Consider the following 17,584-nt stretch of genomic DNA (forward strand, 5'->3'; position numbering starts at 1 on the left):
GCGGGTGATGCAGCTATGTTGTCATATTAATCTGATCTATTGATTTGTGATGTACCGGTATTTTGTACTAGTTTTATAAATGCATTTTTATTGTTGATCTTATGCTGTTCACCATATTTTTTTCTTAATGTTGGTGGTACAGTATATAAATTTTGGCATATAATTTTTTATAAATTAAAATATATACAGTTACTGCAGAATTGTGAGACTGTTGCTTTTTGAAATGCCAGAGCTACTTATTTGAAAGCCTGGCACTCAGTTGTCTCTCTGGCTTGGGCATGCTGGGCTGGTGTTTGAGGCTCTTTTGGTGAGCATCCTTGCCTGTTGCTGGACTCAGGGTTGCAAGCTGCAGGGCTCAGTTGGTAGTGCATAAGACTAAATTCTAGGGTTGTGGGTTCAAGTCCCATTCGGTGGTGATGCTCAGTGCCTCCTCTGTTGACACAACTGATATATTGGCCTCTAGTATGTGCATTGAGGTTAGTGCTGGAATCCAAGGTGATGGCAACATGACTGACACTGATATTTTCATATGAAATACATCCATTTCTGAACTTTTCATTTTGGTGGCTCTCCAAGAGGTGGTGTATCTCTGAATGGGTCTGCATTCAGAAGAAAAGTCAATGAGCATCACATGAAAGAAGCATGAGGGGTAATTGGGCCATACAAAATGAAGGCAAATATACTTCATAAAGAACATGAAAAGTTTTGAAGGTAGAAGAATACACTGCATTCTGGCAGCTATACTTTTTAGCATAAATATTCCCTAGATGAGCAGAGAACAATGGAGATATAATAAATGCCTCTCAAGTTCTGGACATTTTTTTATTTGTTGCCAGACTCAGAGGTTATTTTCTTTCTCTTTTTCTCAAAAATCCCTTTGGGAAATCCTTAGGCACTTCAGCACTGGTTATTTATTACAATACATTTGCCACCATGCATAATGATTAACACAATTGGAAAGCTCAGTGCCTCTCAGTCTGTTGTCTGCCAGGTGCTGTTGTCTGTAGAGCTAGGAATCATTGGGGAAGGGAATGCTTCCCTGAGTGTAAAATGGCAACTACGCCAGTACTAAACTCAGTTCTGTCTAGACGCCATCGTTACTCAAAGCCTCCCAAATATTTTATGTACTGTTATTTCTGGTTTTCTATTTGTGCTTGCTTGTATAGATTCTGCTTATCTATTTTTCTTTTCCACTCACAAGTTTCAGCAGACTCCTGTAGCCAACAGGGTTTAACCTTCTGCTCATTAGCTGACAATAAGGACATAAGGAGAACCACCTTGGATCAGACCAAATTCCTATTCAGCACCATCTTTCACCTAGTACCAAGACAGGGGCCTCTTGGGAAGCCCACAAGCAGCACCCAGCAGGCCTCTCCTCTTTTTTATAAATTTATTTTTCATTTTCTCATTTTATAAATATTATCACAAAAAATAAATTCACATAAGCATTTTTTAAAAAAACAAATATTAATATTTACCCCCTCCTCCCTTTCAGTCCACAAATATCCACCAGCTTCTGTTGACCAGCTTTTGAAGGCAAACATCAGCCAGCTTACATCTACATACACCAGCCTGCTTCTGCCTTGCAGCATCCATCAGCTTCTGAATGTGAACTCCACTGACTTCCACCCACCAACATCTGCCAGCGTCCATTAGGTCCATTACTAGACCATATCAGCCAGCTTCTGAATATGGATATCAGCAGCCTTCAAGACACAATCCCATTCAGCAAGCAAACTTGCCTTATTATCAGTCCATAGCATTCTGCTGGCAGCTGATCGCCTCCTTCCATTTGCCAGTTCACCTCCTCCAAATGGAAGAAACCTGTGCAATGCTGAATGTCACAACCATTGCAAGTTGTGTTCTACTCAAGTGCTTTGTGACATCACAAGCAGTCCACAGACAATGGCAACAATTGTGGATGCATCATCTTCATCTCTTCAGACCTCACAACTGTGGGCACCCCGTACAGAGATTTAACTTTGTTGTTGTTTATTGTGGGAAAAGTTGTAGCACATTCTCTTCATCTGTACCTATCATGGGCAGGGGAGCATCATAGGGGATCTTTTCCAGCATAAGGCCTGCATTCCTTTGTAGGGGAACATCCAGGGGCTGTATGCCAGTGTTGGACAGGGTCACAGGCACAGAAGTGGAACAACAAATGTGACTCTTATCTTTGTACCATGGGCTCCTTTCCAGCTATGCAAAACCCATAAGTTTCTATGGCCTCCCATCACTCAACCCAGCTAAGCAAGAAGCACCATCCCAGTTCAAGGATACTTTCCAGGCCAAAGTACTCAAGAGTACAGAGCAAGGCTGATGAGAGGCATGGCATAGGGAACATCCTGAGAATCAGAGAGAGTAGCCTGAAGGACCACGTCTGGCCCACAGGGTAGAGCTTCCCTACTTCTGCATTAAAATAAATGATAACTGTAGCTTGTTCGGGGTGCTGAGAGTTGTTAGAAGACCCATTTTCCCATCTCACAGCTACATTTCCCAGAGTTCCCTGGGAAGAGAGATTGATTGTGAAACCACTCTAAGAATTGTAGCTCTGTTAAGGGGTATAGGGGTCTCCTTGCAATTCTCAGCACCCTTAATAAACTACAGTTCCAAATATTCTTCGGCAGGGGAAGCAATGGATGTTCAAAGTTGTGTAATACAGCTTTAAATGTATGGTGTGACCTGCATGTTGTGTTATCATGAATTATATCACAATTGGCACAATAACACTATTGTGCATTTTCTCCTGTAGAGGGTAGTAACACACAATGTTTGCATGTTCCACACATGCCTTCTGTTCCTGAACTGCTTCACTGCCCTGTGTGACAGTTCTTAGGAAAGGAAAAGTAATATGATGGGTTTGGTCATCCTAAGACCTACTTCTTTGGAGAAATACCTCCAAATGACTCTACTCCCTTGAAAATATACGGGAGGAGCAACAAGAACAACAGCAACAGGGTATTTAGTTTCCAATGTCTTTGTGACATAACACCACCAACCAATATGCTAGTGCATATGGGAAGACTGAGTGAGACCATACTGATAATACTAGCCCAGTATTGCTTCCCCTGTTTGACAGAGGCATTCCTGAGTTCTGGACAGGGGATTTTCTGAGCCCTATTCTGGATATGCTAGAGACTGATGCTGGAATCCTCTGTATGTAAAGCATGTGCTCTGCAACTGATTTTTGGCCATTCCTTATTCCTCTTTTAATCGTATTATTTCACCATAACACTGAACAGTGACAAATATTCAACTACTGCTGGTTCAAAAGATTGCCAAGCAACCAACAAGTTCTCTACTCGTTTAGCAGGTAAATTGACTTTATCTTGTAAACAGAATCCACTAGGAATCCTTATGCTAAGTAATATATAAAAGTACCCTTGATAGCTCTGGTTTAACTCATTGGTTGCTGCTTATACCAGACTAACTGCACAATCCTAAACATGCTTATTACACAGAAGTAAGTCCCTTGGACTCATCTCTCTAAGTAAGGCTATGTACACAGCCCTCACAACTGTGTTTGAGTCACATTTGCACACTCTTGTACACACCAAATAGAGGGTAGGGAGGTTGAACCCGATGTGCATTACCTGTTTGGTTTCCCTGCCCCTACAACCCGTCATTTGCACATGGACAATGGGTGTCTCAAATGCACACACCTCAGCTTAACTGTGAAGTGAATGTGCCTTAGGTTTTCCCTTCATATTGGAGTTAGTTTAAGGGAAAACACATCAAACAATAGTATTTTTCAAGAAACTACAGGCCAGATCTGTGTTGTCGATAACGTTGTGTGTACACAGATTCAAACGCCAGCATGCACCAGAGCCAGAGTAAGTGGTAATGTGTGCACAGTCTGAATGCATTTAGGATTGCCGTGAAGACTGAGTTGTTCCTTATATGATGCGGTGTGGTTGCATCACGGCAAGCACTTACCAGTGTGGCTAAGATCCACTTTCCTTTTATAACTTAGACATGCATAGATCATATAGATAACTAAGACCACTTGCGTATTATTATGCCAACACATGCGGAAAGGGCACAATTCGTTGCTGGATATTGTGTGCTACAGTATTTGCACCAAAATGTCTTGGCTTTCCTTCCCCCCAACTCCTCCTCCCACAAAACCTTTTCATCTTTTGACATTTTAAAAAATCATAATCATGATTCTGGAACTCAGCTGCTTTAAAAAATTCTCTTTCAAATTCCTTATTTTATTTTTTAAAATCAAATTTAGGATTTGTGTGTTGTGTAGGGGTATGTACATGGGTGTAGCGGGGGGAGGGAGCTGCAGCTGCCCCCCCATCAATAAAAATACATAGCTAGCTGAGGTTCTGTCCCGCCCCCGCCCCCCAACAATAATCCTGGTTACTTTACGCCCATTTGTATGTAGCTTTCTGGAAGAGAATGGATGCATCTAGAGTGAGTATTTCTTCTTTGGGACAATGCCTGGCCAAGCTGAAATGAAAGAAAACGTGACAAGAGTGCTTGTCGGTACAAAAGAAGGCCATTTCCCACACAGACACACAAAAGATCACAGAGAAATCCTGTGGGTGGGAAGTCAGTTCCCTGCTGTTTTATTTTGGAGGGGAGGCAGCCTAACCTGATCTTATTGTCAGGCAAGGGGTTAAAAGTGTAGTGCCGATGATGTCAGTTCCTGTGCTTCTTTGGAGGGCTGGCTGTGCTATTTGAGCCAGGCTCTCCCGCTTGAAGGAAAAGAGGGAGAAAAGAGGCAGAGAACGGGGAAAGGCTGAATGGGACTCGAGCGTAGCTGTTGTGTGCATGACTTTCGTGAGACCCTCTCCCCCTCAGGGCAGCAGCAGCCCTCGTTTGCCTGGAGGTGAGCGGCAGGAGGATGGCAACACTCTGTTCCTGAGCACAATATAACCTTGTTCTGACCAAGAACAATACAAGGTCAGTCGCAACTTGGGGAGGGGGGGGGGGAGGCTTCTGCTATCTTGGCTCTTTGCTTCCAGTGCCCGGCTTGCCGCAGCCCTCCCTCCTTCTCCTCCTCCTGCTGCTGCTGCTAGAGCAGCCTGCCCAAGGTGAGAGACTGTGTGAGGCTGGGGGTGTGCGGGGCGATCTTTGCTTTTTCCTCTTATTTCCAAAACTGATTTAAGCAGGGTTTAAAACTTTAGGGCAGAAAGGGATGATTGCTATAACATGTTTGTACTGTGTACTGGAAATCACTACCTGTGGTGTTGTATTATTTGATACCTTCTTTCATTTAAAATTACTAGGAGAGAAGGGAGTAGGTAAATGTCCTCTTTTATGGAATGCGTTATCTCATTATTACAGATGACTTGGTGTGAACTGGTTATGAGCGATGTAATGAATGGGTGGTGTAAACTAGCAGCCTTAACCATTGCCATCTCTGGCAAATAGTAAACAGTTTGGGGCTTCAATTCTAAACACGTTCAGGTTCGAGAAACAAACCCCATTGAACTCTGAGGGACTTACTTCTGCATAAACATATTTAGGATTGTGCTGTTGGTCTTTTAAAAACAGCTGGCACAAAGAATTGGTACATTAACCAGGACTATCAAGGGTACTTTCATTTACTGCCCAAGATGGGTATTGCCTAGTGGAAGGATGAAGTTTACAATAGAAACTTAACTCTGTGGTCATTTTACCTGCTAAATTAAGCAATTAAGATTCTCCTGAGGACTATTTGTTTAAACTTTAAATGATTACCATGTTAGCCTCATCTTCAATAGATGAGGTGTTTGCTTACAGTTATTTCTTTTTGTTCATGTATTGAACAAAATTAGTTCTTCCAAAGCTCTAGGTGGCTTACAAAATTGATAAAATCAACATCAGCACATAAAATCAATTAAAGTAGAATAAAACATACACAAGTAACATTAAAGCAGCAGAAAGATAAAACTACAGTAAAAAGAATCCCAGTTTTTAAAAGTGCTTTGTGCTTTTACCTGAAATTTAAAATGAGACACATTGATGATTCATCTCCATGGGAACCTCATTCCATAACTGTGAGGCTACAACTGAAAAGGCCTTGTTCCTTCCCACAATTGATTTAGGTGCTTTTATAAATGGGATGCAAAGCACAGTGCATTTTACGAATCTTAAAAAGCAAAAGAACAACAAATGGGATATGTGCTTAATTTAAGGAGTGGCTCTCTGAGATATGCAGGTGCAAACCATAAGATGCAGTGCTTATACAATACTATTACAATGGAATGGTGATTGTGCCACCATCTTGCCTGGTTAGGCACACATGCACAATTGTTAAAGTGTAGTTTCACCAACAAAACCTTTAGAGCAGCAGTTATCATATTAAATACTGTGTCCATACTAGCTCCCATGGGGTGCATGGGGTGTTAGGATAGTACCTCTGGTAGGGAACACATTGTGTTCCTTCTGGGGTAGTTTGTCCACCTTTGGTTCCCATGGATGCCGACAATAACTAGCTCCCAAAAGAGCCTGTACAGTGGTACCTCAGGTTACATACGCTTCAGGTTACAGACTCCGCTAACTCAGAAATAGTGCTTCAGGTTAAGAACTTTGCTTCAGGCTGAGGACAGAAATCGTGCTCTGGTGGCGCGGCGGCAGCAGGAGGCCTCATTAGCTACAGTGGTGCTTCAGGTTAAGAACAGTTTCAGGTTAAGTACGGACCTCCAGAACGAATTAAGTACTTAACCTGAGGTACCACTGTATTAGGGACGCGGGTGGCGCTGTGGGTAAAACCTCAGCGCCTAGGACTTGCCGATCGCGTGGTCGGCGGTTCGAATCCCCGCGGCGGGGTGCGCTCCCGTCGTTCGGTCCCAGCGCCTGCCAACCTAGCAGTTCGAAAGCACCCCCGGGTGCAAGTAGATAAATAGGGACCGCTTACCAGCGGGAAGGTAAACAGTGTTCCGTGTGCTGCGCTGGCTCGCCAGATGCAGCTTGTCACGCTAGCCACGTGACCCGGAAGTGTCTGCGGACAGCGCTGGCTCCCGGTCTATAGAGTGAGATGAGCGCACAACCCTAGAGTCTGTCAAGACTGGCCCGTACGGGCAGGGGTACCTTTGCCTTTACCACTGTACTAAACTCATTGGGTTATACCCAACTTTAGTCATACTCAGACTAAACCCATTGAAATCAATGGACAAGTAGCTTCTGTCCATTAATTTTAATTGGTATGCTTTGAATATGATGGATTAGTTGGATATCACCCCCTGAGACTAGGCAAGATTTAAAACTGGCAAAGCCTCATTGAGCAGAACAATTTTAAGAGGAGCTTGAAAGTGATCTCCTTGTGAATTTCCCACCTTCACTTTCTTTCATAATTACAAATATATAGTGCTATTCGCAATGGAATAACCCACACAAAAGTGAGTATCAGTATGGTAGTGCATTCCACCAGCTGCATACAGTTTGAGATGAAACCAGATAATATAGATATGAAACTTCTGAAGTGGTAAAGTGAAGTGCAGTCCTAAAATGTCTGTTTTCCCGGATAAATGTGTATAGCATTGCAATCTTAATTTGAGATGGCAAATGAGCACAGGTGCCAGGAAACGGTCTTTAGTATTGCACCTTGGTGCAAGTATATATGAAACACCAGGACTGCAATATCTAATGAATTAGAAACATTTTAATTGACAAAAAGATACAGTAGTCCAGGTCAGGTCACACCAAGACAGAATAGTGTGGTCCTATGTACTTCCCTTGATCTGAACACTATATATCTGTTGTTGCAACCTAGAATTGAAATTGGCTACCCCCTAAAACTCATATGATTACTCGACTAAGGGCTACCATCCAAGTAAAGAAATCTACGTAATGCATGTGTTTGTAAAGAAATGTAATTGCATTAATATGTATTTCACATGATACACATATCTTTAAAATGCTATGTTGATTAGTTTGTATACCTTTGACATAATGAGAAGTGAAAAAAGAAAGGATAAGTAGTTAGGTTCTGCTATGTAATGGTTATGTTAGATGCAAAACCAACATTTTTGGGTAAATAAACTGTGTTTTTAAAAAGGCATATGTATGGACATGTTTTCTCCAGAAAACTGCATGTACTACCATTATAACCTCTAAGATCAATCCTTAATGCTGAATCCTTGATTACATTTTTTGCATTCCTCTCTGGATAGATGCATTCATAGTGGATATCATAAGATTGTCTGCAAATGACACAATACACCTACTAATCTAGTACTGCCAAGTGATTTATTATTGCAAAATGGGTGGTAGGCTTTTGATTATGATGAATACAATTTGTTCTAAGCTCTTGTAACTTTTTTTAAAAAAACAAGCAGATAGAAGAAATTCAATGTTGTTTTTTCCTAATCATTACAAGTTTATCTCTTGATACAAGCAAGGACTCAGCTGGCTTTATGCTGTGTCTTTCACCTCAAGCCTGTTCTCCCATGAGAAAAGAATGCTGTCCATGATTTCATTATAAGTTATAGATCCAGTGTTGCCTTCCTACAATAAGGCACCATGTTCTGCTTAACAAAAGGGGTAACTAGGGGCCAGATCTTTAGCTTTTTGGCCTTGATATGGGATTTTACTGCACCTATGCCTGTTAGGATTTTCCCTATTGATATATATATATAAAACAGAATCTTGCTCAGCAGTGGGTGGTGGGGTGGGCACTGGCGGAGGAATGGGGGTGCAGAGGGAGCGGACCGCCCCTGGCACCACTATTCCAGTAGGGTGCCATCACGGTGCCCCCCCCCCCGGACACGCACCACGCCCCCACAGGCAGAGAGGCAAGCCCCCAGAACACGCGCTACACCCCTGTGGGCAGCTTGCCACGCCCCCGGGATGTGCACCATCCCCCTGGGGGGCCAGTCACGCCCCCACCAGCTCTCTGCCCCCGGTAGTGGAGCAAACAGCTTCACCATTGGGGGTGGGGTGCCACCGCTCAACTGACTGCTTAGTAGTTCTGTTGCTATGGCTTTTTGAGAAGTAGATGGGAAGGGAGGAGGCTGCAGCAAGGTTTGTGCGGTACAGATGCAGCAGCAGAACCAACTGAGTGCCTCCTTCCAGTGTGTTTCCAACCTGCCATCTTCTCTGCCACCTTGCCCTTCACCCTCTGCCACTCAGTGAACAGCAGTGATGTGACTGACCAGAGGCCATATGAGCAGGGGTGGCCCTCCATACTGTCCGATACTGATCTTTCCATATTGCAGTGAAAGAAGTAATACCGTTGTTGCTTTAACTTACTTTTGTCTTGGATGCCTGGACAGTACAATTTTCATTATTCTGTAGTGTTTAGTATGTGTGTTCCATTTCAATAGAAAGATAATGGAATGGCAGACCTGAAAATTAATTGGAGGTGGGGAGGGGCTCTCCCTTGCTGGAGTGTTTGCTGGACAGCAATCCACTGGCGATGTTCTTCTAGCTCTGGATGTCCTTCATTGAGCAGGACGCTGTACTAGGTAGCCTACAAGGCCCCCTCCGACTCCACAAATCTGTGATGATGCATATTATATAGGCAAGTTTCTTCCTCACCGTCTCCTATCCTCGGCATGTCAGGTTTGACAAAATGTGAATGTAGAGAACCAAACTGGAAATGCATCCATAGGATGCAGTATAAAAAGCCTGCAACTCAATATTAGACATGTCCTCTTGAAAGTAAGTCCCACTGAGATCACTTTCTGGTACATATGCTTAGACAGCCCAGGTAATTAATGTGATAGGGACATGTGCTCAGTAAAATCTTTAAAGGAGTATTTCCTGTCTCTATACAGTATGTTCATCTTATATGGATGTTCTGCCATTCTGGATTCATGTGATGCTGTGGGCAATTAATTCAGTGCCCCCACATCAGTTCAATGCTCTGAAGCTCACAACAGCTTGATCCAATCATGAATCAGACACACCTGGTAGCGAAAGTGATCAGGAATGGATAGATTGCATAGATGGAGGGCAGCAGAAAAATACAGTGGTCCTCTGCCAAAACATTTCAGCTGTGTCCTTATGTGAGCTGAGTGTTCAGACTATATATATATATATATATATATATATATATATATATATATATATTCCATTTGCATGGCTGACAGTACTATGTCCATTGATGGCATCCATGCAGCCCTCATTCCCACATCCAACAGGGTGGAATGGATTAACCCTCAAAGGCAGATTTCCAATGAAAAACACAAAAAACCGTGCCCTCAAGCTTTTCTGCTCGTTAATTAATTCACCTTTCTTTTTCAGCACTTTAGTAGTCATAGGTGACAGACAAAAAATTCTATGCAGGATGGCCAAGGAGAGAGGGAGCGTTCCATCACTTCTCTGTGGCCAACACAGAAACCAAGTGGGCTGCTGGAGGAGTGAAGTCCCTCTTTCCGCACGCAGCTTAGAAATGCTGCAGGAGGCTCTCCCTCTCTCCATTGGCAGCCCTCGGCAGGCTGGTAAAAAGTATATATTGGAGGCTGTCTCCTTTTGTGGGCTTATTTGCAAGGCTGAATTAAATCACCAGAATAGTTCCAAAGTTTTTAATTTCTATGCTCACCCCTCCAGCTTTTCAGCATATCTTTCCATTTCCATTCATTAAATTTGGGGACAAGCAAAAGGGACTTCCAAAGGTGATTAAAATGGACAAAGGGCCTTAGCTAAATATTTTTCAGACTGTGGCAATGAAATATAATGAATGAAGCTTTATCTTTGTTCTCTGTTACTATCTGTTTCACTTGGATAATTCATAGCCAAAGCTTTGTCATGGAAGGGCTTCTGTCATCCATGAGGACACTTAGTGCATTGTGTCTTCTGCTGCCCACTTCAATTAGCTCATGGGCTTCTAATGAAAGGGGCATATTGGCTATGTGAATTTTAAGCGTTAGCTAAGCAACAGGCCTATCGTTCCTGCTCTTGTAGCTGAACCTGCATACCAGGAGATTAAATACGCACTGACAGGCGACCAGAATGACCCTGGGAAACATTAAGAGTTAGTGCAGCTTGGTGGTCCAAAAGATAGCTAAACTGGGGGGGGGGGAGAGACCATATGGAAACCAGAGTAGCTTTGATAATGTGATCTTTAGGAGCTGATAAGAAGATTCTGTTAACTCTTTCACTGCACAGTCTGGAACAACAGTGAGTTTATACCATAGTCTAAGGGCTTAGGTTGTTTGCGTTTGCCTAATCTTCTAATCAGGCTTGATTGAAGCTCTTGTCCTGGAAGTCTTAGTTGTTAAAAGTTTGTTTACAGTTGGAATTTTGGATTCTCCTAAACTTCCCGAGTGTTTAAAATTTGAATGCAGAGTTGGTTTTGTGCAAACTGACATAGAATCATAGAATTCTATAATTGAAAGGGTCCCCGTGGGTCACTAGCCCAGCCCCCTGCAATGCAAAGTATAATGTTACCTTAGCTAGATTGGAGGTAAAGGGACCCCTGACCATTAGGTCCAGTCACAGACGACTCTGGGGTTGCGGCGCTCAAATCTCTTTACTGGCCAAGGGAGCCGGTGTACAGCTTCCGGGTCATGTGGCCAGCATGACTAAGCCGCTTCTAGTGAACCAGAGCAGCACCCGGAAATGCCGTTTACCTTCCTGCCGGAGCGGTACCTATTTATCTACTTGCACTTTGAGGTGCTTTCAAACTGCTAGGTTGGCAGGAGCAGGGACCGAACAACGGGAGCTCACCTCATCGCGGGGATTCGAACCACCAACCTTCTGATCGGCAAGCCCTAGGCTCTGTGGTTTAACCCACAGCGCCACCCACGTCCCCAGATTGGAGGAGGCAGGGGAAATTCTCCTGTTAGGGAACATCCACCCTATATGTTTAAGACATATCCAGTGCATGTTTTAAGCTCATTACTTGCCCCAAAGAATATCCAGATGTGTAGTTTGTTAAGGGTACTGAGAATTGTACGTAACTGTGAGGGGGAAACTTCCATTCTCAGGGTTCTTTGGGGGAAGTCAAAGGAATGTGTTTTAAATGTGTATTGGATGTGCTTTAAAAAAATATCTATAAAGACAATTCATATAGCATTTTGGACATTTCTGTCTTTTTTCTCTCTTTGTCTTGCTCACTTAGGACATCTTGAGGTCAGTCTAGGGAGAAGAAGGCATTCAAAATGGCAGAGCTCGCTGTTGAGAATGGTAGCTGCATGGACTGGCAGAAACGATGCCTTGCATTGGAGACACAGCTCTTCAAATTCCGCCTGCAAGCTAGTAGGATCCGGGAGCTTTTGGCTGAGAAGGTGAGGCAAAAGCTACATTTTGTAACTAGTCTTTGTTGCTTATTCTTTTCTTTTTTTAATACTTTTATTTTGCTTTAAACAAATACAGATAAATATAGACAACCAAAATTACAAAAGAAAATTCCATTATAATAATGAAAAAAGCTAAAAAACTACAAAAAATCAAAGTACACGGTTTTGCTTATTCCTAAACCTTTGGATGAGGATAGCTAGTAAGAGAGATTGTAACCCCCCGTGATGAGGCCAGGGACATATGTTTCAAAATCAAGTCTTTATAATGAAAAATAAAACAGTTTCAACTTAAATTTGATACAGTACCCTATAAGAAGGTCTAGAGAAATTGCCTGCCATGTTTTAATTTGCTTATTAACGGACTGATTTTTAAAAAAAATAAATTTCTCTAAGTTAACAACATTCTGAAATATACACTATAATTAATTACAGTAACACCAACTGCAGTAGAATATCACAATAAAAACTACCATTAAAGCATACATTATAAAATTAATTTTAAATGTTAGCTTATACGAAAATGTATTTGGCTTAAGTTTCAGTTTGAGTAGCCTGAGGATGTGGACAAGAACTCGAATGGCTTTGAAATCATGATTTTCAGAATCTGATTCCCACCCTATCCACGTGTTTGTTATTTAAACCCCAAGCCCTCTTTCGTTCATTAGAAATCCTAAATTTAAATCTTTACCCAGTCAATGTTTTCGGAATGAATTCCAACAGAATGGTGACAGCACAATAAACTTGTCTGATTACTCCTGTACTTTGCCAAGCACCTGACGGCTGGACACCCCTGTGGAAAGGGAAATGAAGACTCTGGAGTTAATCCAGCCCTAGGGGTGTGGGTGTGTCAAGCTACCCTTTGTTGAGATTAGGGAGCAGTTTGGTTCAGTGATCAGGTTACTCTGTAACTGGCTGTATGGTTTTGTGATGTGGTTTTTCCTCTGAAGGCCAAAGAGTAAGCAGTTAAAGGCTGTAATTCAACAAAGGATTGTCAGAAGTGCTAGGAGCGAGGGGAGGTTTTCTTCATCATTTTCAGGCTAACAGGATGGTTGCCTTAGTGCTGAAAACGAAAACTGACTAATTTTGTTATTTAGTAAGTGATTTAGCAAGTCAGTCGAACAAGTTAAGAGCTGAATCACACAATTCTAAGTACCAGAATTTCAGCCTTAAGGGCTAGTTCACAAATTTGTTTGCTAATTTCCCACCCCTCAACAAATTCCTAGGGCAGTTTATAGTGACTCATTTGATAACTGCAGCATCAAGTGGTGACTTGTATGTATGAATGAACAAACCACAGGATGCCCATGCATATCCCTGCATAGCTCTTCAAATTCAATGGGGTGTTTTTTTGAAGGATTTAGTTCACACATTCAGCTTTGAGCATTCACCTTTTGAATTGTCTAGTGATAACTTATCAAGTGACTGTGCACACACACACACACACACACGGGTGAACATTCCCCCAAGTCCTTAATAAACATGTGAAGGGTTGTTAGAATGCTGTCTTAATAAAAGTTCTTTGCACTGCGTTCTGCCATGCCTCTCTTGAGAAACTCAAAACAAATGCAATGCTAGCAATGATACTGCTCAAATGTTTTTTGGAAGCTTTCCATGGAAATTAAAGTATGCTGAAGTTTAGAATTGTATGCATTGTATGCCTTTGCTAACTGGCATTTACTTGCACTCAGGGGTTTTTTTTCCATGCAGTTGCACACACTGAGGAGAAAAGGGGTAATATTCTCTTGATGAGTGACATGGCAGGCTGTTGCCATGGCAGCATGATGACCCTGTTACAAATGAGCTGTGGGGCCTCTCAGGAGAGAGAGAAAAGGACTGAGAGAGAGAGAGAAATGGAGAGAGAAAATGGAGCTGAATCTAATTAACGCAAAAGAGAGTAAAAATCCAAAGAAAAATACTTTGATTCTGGCAGGAATGCCTGACTAAGCTTAGAAGTGGAGATGTGTGTACACAGGATTTCCTGGGTACTTTTCTCATGGGCTCATTTGAAGGGTGTTCATACTGACTGTTAATGCATCTTCACCCAGTTAATCTAGAAATGCGTTCAATAATCTCATATCTTTAGTAACTGGCATTTACTTACACAGTTGTGCACACAACGGGAAAGAGGGGTAATATTCACTTGATGAGTGACATAGCAGTCTGTTGCCATGGCGGCATAATTGACCCGGTTAACAAATGAACTGTGGGCCATGAATCTTTGGCCGCTCTCCTCACCTTTGAGACATCATTCTGTTTGATAATAGGGCTTTATCTTTCTACAGCACGTGGGAGAGGACAGCTTGGTGGGCTAGTGATCAGAAGCGTAGGAACCGAATTTTGAACATCTCATTTCAATGTTTGTTTCACAGTTAATTAGCCGTGCAGTGCAGTTTTCTCATCAGTATTACAAAACATGATATATAGAAAGTGCAATCTGAATGCTCAGCTTATTGTTAGTTTGCCCCTGGGGAACCTTGAATAACACATGATACTCAAAAAGCACCATGAAATTAACACTCTTGTCTGATGTTAAACAGAGCAGCAGTTTTAACATCCCACAGCAAGACAATGAAGTGGTGAGAAGGAAGGTGAATACTAATTATTTTTAAACTGAGTCAGGCTACATGGATTTTTATTAGCTTATCTGAAGGTTTGGCAGGCTGTCAGGGGTTGCCATGAGATTTTTAATGAATGCAGACAGTTTTGGTATCCATTCAGTTGGGAGGTAAGTAGAGTTCTTCTGTTCTCAAAGAACCCAGGTTTCTTGGGGAGATCAGTCTCTAAAATGCTGGTCTCGTTCAGTTTACTCATGAGAGACAGTGAACTATGCCAAAAAGTGGTCAAGTGTCAGAGTGGTACAGTTGCCATCGTTCACAAGAGCAGAAATATCACCAATAATGTGCAAATAGTAATGTCTGTGCAGTGAGCCATGGTACTGCAATGAAGTTGAAGTTTCGGTTTGGGACAAAAAGGATGTTAATTTCCAGGTATTATTCCAAGTAGGGGTGTATGCTCTTTCTGGGGTAGTTTGTCCACATTTGGTCCCCACCCTGCACTCAGCTCTCATCTGTGGCTCCTAGAAGCTGTCAGCATGTGACAGCAGCCACACCCCAGGAAAGGGCTTTGACCGACCAGCTAAACCAGGTGAGGGTAGTCAATGAGTCTCAGGCCCTTGGTGAGTTAGGGACTTCCCCTGCGTGCGAAGACAGGCTCCGGCTGATTGAGCAGACAAGACCAACAGTGGGACCAAAGGTCAAGGTCGTGGTTTTCTGCACATGCTGTAGAGGGAAGCGAGAGGCAGATGGGGCTCATCAACCCGAGAAGGTTGCCCATCTAGGAAAAGGAAAACTCTGATCCTAAACCCCCTGAAACTCTGACCCTAAAACTTACAGGATATATTTTGGAGAATAAAAAGCTAGGGAATAAACCCTACACAAATCTGGAGTGGAGTCCGTAAGACAGATGGATGGTGCCTTGTACACCTCCTTCTAGCAACTCCTGATGCCAACTTACTGCTCTGCTTTCCTTTGGAGAATATCAGCGTGGCCGAGAGGGGGAGTCTTGTCGTCTGGGCAGCGCAGGGCTTCCATACACACTGCCCAAGCTTGTGCCCTGGGGAGGTTACTTTGGTGCTACGAATGACTTCATCCCCAGAAGTGCACTCCATTCTCTTGAGACAATGGAGAAGTCACATTGATCCCTCTTCCCTTCTGGGAATAGTAACTCTACAAGGGGAGTTATTGCATTTTTACCCAAATGGGATTGCTGCTCCCCATCCAAAAGCATTGGTTTTCCTCAAACAACCTTCCAAGGAAAACGTTATGACAATTATTAAAATTAATGAGCTCTTGTATATAAGCTTGTGAGAACAAAGAACCTATGGGACACTGACCCATAGCCCTCTTTTCCTCTCCAGCAGGGAAAGTCTGTGTGCAGATATTGTTTTCCCAAGAAGACTGTGAAGGGAGGGGAGGTAATTTAGAGGTCTTCATTAAGGCATAGGAGAAGCCAGTCCGAGCCAGGGCAGGAGGAAGGAGCTGCAGACACAGCTCTGAATTGATGCAGAGAAAGCCAGACTCTTGAGAAGAAGTGCAGGGGAAGTTACTTACATGAGATCAGGATGTTTTTAATGTAATTCCAGCTGATTTAATATCCATGCACTGCAATGGTAGTAGATCATCAGCAAAACGAGGATCAAACAGAAGCTTGGATATCAAATTTGAATGGGGGGGGATCAGCTTTCTAAAATCCTTTCATTTACTCTGTCAAAATTAATGCTGAGTCAGTGCTTCAGCATGGTATTACCGCAGCATGGCACCAAGTATCTCTTGCCAACCTGGAACACTATAATAAAGGACGCTTCTGGAAAAAATGGGGCTGTTCCTGGCAGTGCAGTTGAACCATTATTCAAGGGCATGTTTTGCAAAAGTGAATGTGGAGCGAGTGAATATAGGAGGACAATCAATCACTCAAGCCCATGAGATGAGCACATGGGAGGTTGAAGTCTCCTGTGTAAATTGGGCCCCAAATGCCATTGAATTTGCATAATATTTATGTCAATCTCGTACCTGTAAATAACATGACATGGGAATATGTGATAAAGTAAGTAGCACTCTTTGAAATCGTTTCTGCACATCATAGTGATTATATAGTGATGCAGAATCTATCATAAGTCTATCAAAGAGATATGGTGAGTTGAATGCTAATGGTGCGCTGGTGGCTTCTAAGTAAGCTGCTTATAGGAGTAGTGAATAGCATGTAAAATGTACCAGAAGGTATCCTTTCCAACCATATAATGAATGTCAAAATTCACTAATGAGAAAATGACGGGTGATAGTGCTGTTAAAAGGGATGTGGGTGGTGCTGTGGGTTAAACCACAGAGCCTAGGGCTTGCCGATCAGAAGTTTGGCGGTTCAAATCCCCGTGATGGGGTGAGCTCCCATTGCTCGGTCCCTGCTCTTGTCAACCTAGCAGTTTGAAAGCACGAAGTTCAAGTGGATAAATAGGTACCGCTCTGGCGGGAAGGTAAACAGCGTTTCTGTGTACTGCTCTGGTTCGCCAGAAGCGGCTTAGTCATGCTGGCCACATGACCCGGAAGCTGAAAGCCGGCTTCCTCGGCCAATATAGCGAGATGAGCGCCGCAACCCCAGAGTCGTCCGTGACTGGACCTAATGGTCAGGGGGTCCCTTTACCTTTACCTTAGTGCTGTTAAAGAACTATGTTTTTTGTTTGATCCAGTCACATAATTCTAGAAATGCCAAAGATCACAGTGCCAAATGATGGGTTTGATTCTAAAGAAGTAGTAGAAGTAGTAGTACAGTGGTACCTCAGGTTAAATATGCTTCAGGTTACAGACTCTGCTAACCCAGAAATAGTGCTTCAGGTTAAGAACTTTGCTTTAGGA

At 42.8% G+C, this 17,584-nt stretch overlaps 1 protein-coding gene across 6 annotated transcripts in view; it reads left to right on the top strand.

Moving 5' to 3' along the window:
• Positions 1-4,524: 4,524 nt before the first annotated feature.
• The window catches only part of PLEKHH1 (pleckstrin homology, MyTH4 and FERM domain containing H1), a 50,123-nt gene continuing 37,063 nt past the window's right edge, over positions 4,525-17,584 (top strand). For 3 of the 6 annotated variants that reach the window (XM_083460031.1, XM_083460033.1, XM_083460036.1), the window contains exons 1-2: positions 4,650-4,914; positions 12,002-12,167. In XM_083460031.1, coding sequence (XP_083316157.1) covers positions 12,042-12,167 — 126 coding nt within the window. In that variant the 5' untranslated portion in view covers positions 4,650-4,914; positions 12,002-12,041. Of the gene's footprint in view, positions 4,915-4,952; positions 5,046-12,001; positions 12,168-17,584 lie in introns of those variants that run through there. The other 3 variants (XM_083460034.1, XM_083460035.1, XM_083460032.1) reach the window with 3 other exon arrangements.

The sequence above is a fragment of the Podarcis liolepis genome (assembly GCF_965112155.1).
Source record: "Podarcis liolepis genome assembly, chromosome: 1".
In the NCBI taxonomy this organism is placed as follows: Eukaryota; Metazoa; Chordata; class Lepidosauria; order Squamata; family Lacertidae; genus Podarcis; species Podarcis liolepis.